At 41.7% G+C, this 9,604-nt stretch overlaps 1 protein-coding gene across 1 annotated transcript; it reads right to left on the bottom strand.

Annotated features, from left to right (window-relative positions):
- Window positions 1–404: 404 nt before the first annotated feature.
- On the bottom strand, window positions 405–7,867 carry irx6a (iroquois homeobox 6a). Its single transcript, XM_080761335.1, has 7 exons — window positions 7,788–7,867; window positions 6,552–6,810; window positions 5,698–5,807; window positions 3,292–3,590; window positions 2,016–2,693; window positions 1,399–1,504; window positions 405–582 (listed from the first exon to the last, which is right to left on the bottom strand). The coding sequence occupies exons 1-6, from the start codon at window positions 7,799–7,801 to the stop codon at window positions 1,404–1,406; spliced, it is 1,461 nt and encodes a 486-aa protein (XP_080617461.1). The 5' UTR covers window positions 7,802–7,867; the 3' UTR covers window positions 405–582; window positions 1,399–1,403.
- Between the last annotated feature and the right edge of the window lie 1,737 nt (window positions 7,868–9,604).

Here is a 9,604-nt window from a genome sequence, read left to right on the forward strand (position 1 = left end):
TTAATTTGCTGTTTGAATTTCTGAGTGCATAAATTATGACACAAAGCGAAAGGGTTCTTGGAAAAAAATGCATTCTTATAAAATATTTCATGGATGGCATATAAGCGCACATAAACACAATGACAGTTTTTCGTTCACACGCAAAGCAAGATCCAATCCGTTCCGTGTGAACTTTTTGAAAGTTTTAAATCAAGCAAAATACTACAAATAGCCACGTTGTAATGTAATACATAACAGAGTTATTCAAAGGAGAAAAGGGAAATAAATACACTTAATTACCAAATAAATAAACAAAATGCCAAATAATAAATAAATACATACATGTCCACGTTTGATACACTACACGATTGCCCGTAGACAAAATTTGCCGGCCATTCTTGTCTACAGTTCTTGCATAACATCATTTAAACACCACTTAAAAACAATATTGTGCAAAATGATAGCCACATCCCACAGTTTGAATTGTCCTGCTTTCTCTAGTTCCACTGTGTCAAATGTGGACACTCGTCGTCCACTTTGTCCATTAGTGCATATTAATAAATGTCTCACTGTTTGTTATTGTAGGCCACAGCTGCCATTCATCTAACAGGATGCAAAAAGGAGACAAAAATAAACACATTATTTTATGTGTGTATTTTAAGATATGTGAAAACAAATAGTAATAGTATGCAGTCAATATGATAACAGTCTAAAATGCTTTCAGTTTTGGTCATGATTTATTAGTGACATCACACTTCTGCATACATTACATAATACTAATACATGTTGCAAAACGTCGCAGTTGGTAAGAAAACTTGGTTTATACCGACAGTGTCGGTCAAAAATAGCAGAAATAGCTGATACAGTAAACAGTATACAAGCTCACAACCGCGTTGCAAGCTTGTCGATGAGCTTGAATATGTATTTTCAAAATGTTTTTTAACATTTTCACACACACACGCAAATTATAGATTTTTTTTGTAGCCAATGCTTACTCCCCTTTTATTCCCAATTAAGTTGTTATACCAATGAATTTCTCCCTACACACATTACCGTGTATTATCACTGCTGTTGTATCCTATTGGAGTCCCCACCTGGAGGACAGAGCCTCTGTGCCACTTCTACGGACCAACACATATCACCCCCCCACGGTGTATTACATTTTTTACCAATTATTAACAAGAGCTTGTGACTACATTCTAACTACATTACTGTAGATCCATTGGAAGACTTTTTCAGTACCCAGCGACAATATGTTGTTGACCGTTGCTGCCATAGACACAAGTTACTGTGTGTACATTTGTTTGTGCATTTATGTGCGTGCGTGCGTGCGTGTGTGTGCAATGCATGCATGTACGGGCACTCGGGTGATTGTTTGTGGCTTGACCCTTTTTTCCGTGTCAGTGTTCTGTGACTCACCTGGTTCACCTCTTCATCACAGGTCTGAAGGCGATGACCTTGTCAGCTTGCAGGGCCCCACAGGCCTCGTTAAGGTTGGCTGTCTCTGTCTTGCCACCGGAGAATCCTACACACACACACACGCACACGTAGTGTGTCAAAATATTGTCTCACAAAGTAATCATCTTTCTTTGCTTCTCAGAGTTTTAACAGACACAATGCATTTTTCAATATAATAATATGACATAATTATAATGTATAATATACATATACTGACAGGCATATAATATATGCCTGTCTGCTAATATAGCGTAACGTAAACCTCTCACATTATCCTTGTTAAACTTGATGTCACTTTTTGCATGGCATGTGCATGGCATTATCGGTGAAAATTGCCAAAGAAGAAATGTGGCGAAAACTGCATACCGTATCTACAAGCTCACAACACAGCGGCATCACATCGTGATACACGTTGTCAGCTTGTTGGTCTGCACGTTGTTGCAACATTTTAATTTTTTTAAACGTATAAAACATGGCTCATGTGGTTAGTAAAGGATTAATGTATTTGTAAACCCCGACGTGATACAGTATATAAGCTATAATGGGTGAAAGTAAACGTGAAAGACAACATACTGTACCTTCAATGGAGTACTGGCACGTGTCAGTGAGTGCAGGGTACGAGGAGCAGTGCAGCTGGAGGCTCTTGTGACTGTAGCTGCCGGCGCCGTATATTTTGGAGTGCAAAGGCGGGGCCTCCTGGAAGGGGTTCTCTGCGTTGGTCACATTGTTAGATTCGTGGAGGCTCATGATGCCCCGACAATGTCCAGCAGGGGCCCCGGGGAGCCTGGAGGTCTGCAGCTGGTATTCCCCCCCAGCCAAGCGGCCTGTCCTCAGCTCCGAGCCGTGGCGAGGGCTCAGTATGACTCCCGAGGCCGCCGTGCGAGCTAGAGACCAGATCCGCGGCTTGTCCAAAGGTTCAAAATGAGACAGGGATATGCTCCCCGTGGGCGTGGTGGAAGAGGCGGAGGGGGGCTTGGACACCACGGGTTCCAGAAAGTCAGACGGGAGAGGCGGGAGAGAGGTCATGCCCTTGATGGCATGGCATGGGAAGGCGGGGAAGCTGTTGGCCAAGTTGAGGTGCAGCTCGGAGAGCTCTCTCTTTGGAGTTTTTCCCGACACGGCCATGGCCCTGTGGAGGTCCAGCTCATCAGGGGCCACCTTCTCACAGTCACTGTCCAGTTTATCACAGTCTTCCTCCTCCATGTCCTCCAGGTCACTTAGATGAAGTTCCTTATCTTCTTTACCGTCACAGGAGTCTGAGTTCAAATGAGAAAAAACATTCAGTTAAACATAGACTTGACCATATTATGCAGTTTTACAAAGCATAATATGGAGACTGTAAATATATCAATAGTCTTATGGACGGAAACATGGCAAGAGCAACTTAAGAATTCAGATTTCCCTCAAAGTGCTCAATATACTGTGTCTATAATCCTCCTACCCACAGCACTCCTAAAATCGTATGACCTTTTGTATCAGTTTGTTGAATGTTTCAGCGCTGCACAATTAAATCGTTTCAACTGAATGAATTGAACCATTTTAAACACTACATACCCATTCACATTGATATACACTAAATCTTTTCACTGAAAATTGCCAATCAATTGTCAATCTAACCTAGCCTAACAACTTGGCCGATGGGCACCTACCTATACGCCTGACAGCGAGCCCCAGGTTAAATTCCTGGGTCCGGCAAACCTTTGCTATAAGTCTCTCCCCGGCTCTCTCTCCCTGTTTCTTACAAACGACGCTGTCGATCTGATATTTCCCCCCCAGAATAGGTATAGGGTTCAAGTGGTCAACTCAGAGTTAGATGAACCCTCTCGTGGAGGGTATAGCCTAGGTATACATTACCTTTGGTGACACACTCCTGGTCACTCTTGTCGAGGTCGTCGTCCTTCCTGTCGTCGCTTGCCTTGTTCTTGGGAGACCAGGTCATCTTGTTCTCCTTCTTGAGCCTCCGCCGGGCGTTGGCGAACCAGGTGGACACCTGGGTGAGCGTCATCTTGGTGATGATGGCCAGCATGATCTTCTCGCCCTTGGTGGGGTAGGGGTTCTTGCGGTGCTCGTACAGCCACGTCTTCAAGGTGCTCGTGGTCTCCCGGGTGGCGTTCTTTCTCCTCGCTGAGCCATTGAAGTCTACGGTTCCATATCTGGCACGCACACACACACACACACACGCACACGCACACACACACACACACATAGTGATGGAAGAACTCATATGTTTACTTAAGTAAAAGTACCAATACTGCAATATATACAAGTCTGTTTAGTCTGTTACAAGTCCTGTATTCAAAATGTATATATGTACATAACATGGATACATGCTCGATTCAGTATTTGGATATTTGTTATTAATTTCAGCTGCCTAGCCCCCTTCCTATACAAACCCATTGCAACTTCTAACTCCATTTTAACCAAGATAGATTCATCAAAAACACCCAACCTTTTTTCTGGTGACTGATAATGTCCTTCTAATACGTGAGGGCCGTGGTTTTTCATTTACTGTTTTCATTTATTTTTAAATATTCTTTTTGATGTTTTAGTCTCCTCCGTCTCGCAGCAGTGTAGTCCTCCTAAATATTTTCCTGTACTGTACTGTACTGTACTGTACTGTACTGTACTGTACTGTACTGTACTGTACTGTACTGTACTGTACAAGCCCTCCTCCCTGGCCTGTGTGTGTCTGTGTGTTAGGCTGTGCAACAGTGACACTTGGTGGTGAACAAAGGCTATAACACTATTTTCGTGCTCGGACACAGGGACCCAGGGACAGACACACTATAGCTGTCTATAGGAGTGGTTGCACCACTCAAAAATAAATGAAAGAGTAAATGAAAAACCACGGCCCCTCACAAGAACACTATGAAAAAAAGATCAGGTGTTTTCGATGTATCTATCAGGGTTAAAATGGAGTTTGAAGTTACAATGAGTTTCTATAGGAAGGCGGTGGGGCAGCTAAAATCAATATCAAATATCTAAATACTGAATCAAGCAACTTAAAAACTGTCTGGGGTGTTCACATAAGCCTGAGTAGACGATGAAATGACCAAACGTTTTTTAGTACAAAAGGCATACTCATTGTGCAGAATGTCCCCATTTCACAAGTTCACAATGTATTAAAAAAATCTTTTGAAAATAGCAGATCTACAAGCATGTAGAACGGCTATTTTGAAATGCCTGAAATAGTGCTGATGTGCACATCATCCCTAAATATTTTAGCCATTTCAAAATAGCTGAGCTTGTAGATGGTTATATTAGTTTTGTAATAATAATAATAATCAAAAATACAAACTAACTAGAACCGTAACTAATGTTTTCATCCAATTGCAGTGGAGTAAAAGTATAATATTTCATCTGAGATGTATGGGGTAGAAGTAAAAGTATTGAAATTTGTACTTAATTACAGTATCTAAGTACATGCACTTTACTTTACACCACTGCAAGCATGCACACACACACACGTGCGTGCGCACACAGTCGCGCACACACACACACACACACACAGACGCTATAGCATCATTAGCAAAATACCTCATAAACTATATTCACTCAAAAAAATCCAAGCACCCCGGAGTGTTATTTTAAGTAGTCCTACTGCTCTGCTCCAGACTGGTATCAGTATCACTAACACCCTGACCTTTGATCCAAACGTGACATATTCCCTCAGTGAGGTGATGGTTCCAACATAAAACATGATTGCTGTGTGTTCAAGCTTAACAGTTAGAGCAACAAGGCACAACTTCTGAGATATTTACAAACTAGTCTACATCTATAGGCAATATACCGTAGTTTATTTTCAAACATAATAATATGAGAAAAAGGTCTCTATAGAGAAAAGCAGCTGTCTGGGCATGAATAATCATGACATCACGAGTGTAGGAAGTTGCTATAGTTTGACATACTGTATATTGTATAATACTATTACATAAGCATAATATGAGCCTGTAAATGTACGTTGTCAATGTCCAACATTCAAAACCAGCTACACCTGCAATGGTCAAGAAGCGTCTCTATTTTTAACTGTGAAATAAAATGCATGTTGATGAGGTCAAGTATCCTAGTATTTGTTTATCTTGAGGTGAGTGCAGGATGGACTGACATCACACAACAACATTTACCAGAAGGATTTCTGAATGTGGGGGTTGGTCACTTTTGTGTTTGTTGTTTTCCCCCCTCCTCCACATTTGAATTTCTAGCATTTTAAATGATCCGCTGTCCTGTCTTTGAAGGGCATGGATAGAAAATGGACCTTACCTGTCGTATTGATACTGGCCCAGTGAGGTGTCGTATGGATAGTACGCTGCGGTTTGGGTGATGCCAGAGTGTAAAGTGCCTGTTCCATCCTTAATGTCATATTGTGGATTCTATAAATGAAATATATAATATATTCAAAATTAGATTTTAGGGATTTGTTTGTGTGTGTTAAAAAGCCTACTTGGCAGATTTCTCTCTCTGTGTTTCATTAAAACACCCCACAGGGAACAAGCATGCTAGCCTATCTCATTTCCGCTTTCTTAACACTAAACTCTGTTTGGAACCAGAAGATTATAGTTCCATATTATTTATTTTCTTAGTACAATCTAGTTAGAGTATATTATTATATTAGACTATTATTCTCATCACGCAAGTAAATACAAAGTGGTAAATGTTATAGGCTACAATATTTTTCATTGCATGCATAAACTTTTACTAAACTTGATTCAACAATGCAGTGATAGGTGTGACACACACACACACACAGTACACACACACACACACACACACACACACACACACACGCACGCACACATGCACACAAATGTATATCCATGTGTAACTAAGCATAGGGAGTGTACATGTGTTGATTTGGTTCCTTGCAGAGTTACACATGCATGATATGATGATAGATTAATAGATTCGATGTTACGCAAACAATAAACAGTAACATAACAAAATAAATCTAATGAAGAGGGGAAATGTTGAAGTGAGCAGTGAAGCTTAATGGGTTTAATTGATCTAGCACCCGTTTAGGAAGGCTAGACTATAGACATGCAGCTCAGCTCAGACAGGGATAGATCGATGCTGCGTGGCGGAGCAGCCAGCCAGTCCGTGCGTAAAGCTCGACCTACCAGCGAGGAGTAGAGAGCCGGCTCGGTGCTGTATGGGAAGTAGTTGGCGTAGCTGTGAGTGGCTGCGGCCGCGGCAGCCGCGTACGGAGAGCTGTACATCCCCAACGCAGCGTTGCAGAGCTCGGTCCTGGCGCCGGGCAGGAGCCGGTGCTGCTGGTGGTGATGGTGGTGGTTCTCGTAGGGGGATGCCGGACAGCAGAAGCCGGACGTTACGGGGGGCTGCTGGGATGAACTGGTGCCGCCGTCACCAGACACCGACCTGGAGGAAATCGAATCGTAGCAAGTCGTACTGGGGTTTGCCGACACGAAAAACTGCATGAAGAAGAATCGTGGATAGACAGAAGTGTCATTGGCGTTTTTGTCGCATCCATGCGCTCTTTTATTTGGATAGTGTGCGTGTGTGTAAAGTATAAGGAGTGATTGTAGTCTGATAGGGAATTTCAGGTGAGGTAAGGAGGAGAGTGCAGGCTTTACGCGAATCCGTGACACGCAATTAATGTTTTGACGTATAATATTGGCTACTGTAGCATTATATTGTGAAACTATATCAGCCCGTGGTAATTTGATAATCCGATAAGATATGAACTTTAGAAATTATTGATATTTAAGAGCAGCCTATTGTAATAAATGTGGGTTTAATTGCTATGACGTTCCGTTCAGTTGTCAGCAACGCCACTAAAACAAGATGCAGAGAACATGATAGAAATTAAAAGTTGGATAACAACTTTGAATAGTCTAACTTTTGCACCAGAATTTTAACCAATTATATGCCATACTATATGCCATTAAAAAGTATAGGGAATTAATGTAAACGCTTGCATTAAGGCTAAGCTTTCTTCCAAACCTTTATACAAAATAATGATTGCAATGCAATAATTTGTTGCACTCTGATGTCCGAACTTTGAGTGAAAAGTTTGGAGTGCTCGCAGTTTAACTTGACGAGCAGCGCAATAGTTGAACTAATAGGTGACATTCATCTCTTTTGTCATCAGAACAACACGTGAGCATCATTCATAATTCAAAGTAATTGGACATGCATGTCGATATTTGGTCCAACAAAAAGCACGGCACGCAATTGTCATTACTGCCAGGGAAGTTTGACAGTCAGCCAGCCATCTGTGTCCTATCGGAGGCAGAGGGTAGGCTATGATAACTTATTACAACACACTCATTCTGTAGGCTATATCAAAATATGATTTAATATTATATAGATAAGATAATAATATAGAGGCTTACCTGGGAAGCTGCATTGTAAGGGTATCCAAACTGCGAGAAAGACATAGCTGCTTCTTTTGTTACCATCAGCAATAATATTCTTCACCCTTGATCGATTGTAACCAATTCTACTTAAATCCACCGTCTTGCACACATTTCCACGCACGGCCTTCCCCTCAATAATAGATGACTACACTCATAGGAGGGAGACTTTGGGCTGCAATACCAGCTGCAGATAGTTTTATATGAATTAAATAATCCCCCAAAGGAGCCGATAAGAAATGAAATTAAGCGTCATTAAGAATACAAAAAAATGTTGTTGATGTTAGCCGAAGGAGGCTTAAAGGATAACGAAAGACTTGCAAGATATGGACTCTGCTTGTGCTATTATTTGTGGCTCTATAGTTCTTTAGCATTCACCCATGCAAGGGTACCAGCGTGACGTCATTGTAATCCCGGAACGACAGGACAGCAAGGATGGAATAATGTCTTTGCCAATCACGTCCAACATTGCTGTTTTATTACAGCGTTGCACTGTAGCCTATAATACACACAGCTGTGTTGCTCTTTGTGTGGAATTATTGGCTGATTTAACGATCAAATATAAAGACTGCATCTACATGGGGGTTGCTATTGTGCCTCCATTATATTGCATCGTTTTTTGTGAAATGATATTTATTCAAACCAAACAAAAGTAGCCTATATTTTGGCAGCACCATCACGCATATACGTCAGTCTTTGACAGATGATTCATTTTACAGTAGGCCCATGGACTAATTAAGTAGCCTAATGTAAGACAGTAAAACTAAACCCTTCTGTTATCATATAGCCAAACATATTACACAGGACGTTTATTAATATTATTAATATATTATTAGTAGTATTATTTCATATTTTATTGTCTATGCTAAAGAAATTGAAAGTAATTTAATGAGCACCTCGCTCTGACACTCAATTTTCGCCCCCTCGACCTTTGTTCGCCTCTGGCTGTGCAGCTTGGCCAAAGGTCCAAGCCAGAGTTAATGACGATGATGTTTCTATCTCTCTCTCTATTAGGGGCAGGTTGAGTCCCAGCAGGGCAGGTGTGTGGAGGGAAGGGGCTTTGACAGGTCAATAGACCCGTGATTGATGCGTGCCTGGAGACCCACGTGCACATTGCGCGTAATGCGTAATTGTGTCAATTAACAAATGGATACGTGCCTGTGTTAAACCAGCGAGTAACTGAGTGAAAATATGCCTTAGAGGTGAAACACAAAAGAAACTGTGAGAGGGGGCAAAGAAAAAAAGAAAAAGAAAGTGGAAACCCCGCGTGCTCTCACTCTAATTAAATATCCGTGGACGCGGAGCACGAGAATTGCATTTTAATTGAATAATGCTCACTTGAAGAAGATGGGGAAGGAATGTGTGGCTGCCTCCCAGTGAATACAATGAGAATGAATTTTAAGCCTTATTAGATCAACAAATCAACCATAGCTGGGCTATTCTTGAGTCTCTCTCTCTCCCTCCCTCTCTCTATTTCTCTCTCTCTCTCTCTCCCCCCCCTCTCTCTCTCTCTCTCTCTCATATAAACAAGCTGTGTGTGTCGTGCACGTGCGTGCTTTATGTGGATATATTCTTTTGGTTTGTCAGATGTCAGGAGGATACTTATCTTCCGTTCATTTACGTAATATATGTTTCACGACAGCTTTGATCAGTCCTATACTGATATACGGTTGGTTCCGTCGACTCGCGCCCGGAATAAACAATGAAGCTCTCTGAGTCCGTTGTAACGACCGGACCGACCCGTAGCGCTGCTGACTGAGCCCTGGGCTCCTTCAGCAATCAGCACCACTTCAATG

Source organism: Protomyctophum bolini (genome assembly GCF_963924005.1).
Source record: "Protomyctophum bolini genome assembly, chromosome: 1".
Classification (NCBI taxonomy): domain Eukaryota; kingdom Metazoa; phylum Chordata; class Actinopteri; order Myctophiformes; family Myctophidae; genus Protomyctophum; species Protomyctophum bolini.

What these genes read in the sequence shown, in the direction of transcription:
- irx6a (XM_080761335.1), bottom strand. An exon ending in CGGCTCTCTACTCCTCGCTG is followed by an intron (nt 5,808 to 6,551) that starts GTAGGTCGAGCT and finishes TTTCATTTATAG; the next exon opens with AATCCACAATATGACATTAA. An exon ending in CCAGGAGTGTGTCACCAAAG is followed by an intron (nt 2,694 to 3,291) that starts GTAATGTATACC and finishes ATTTGAACTCAG; the next exon opens with ACTCCTGTGACGGTAAAGAA.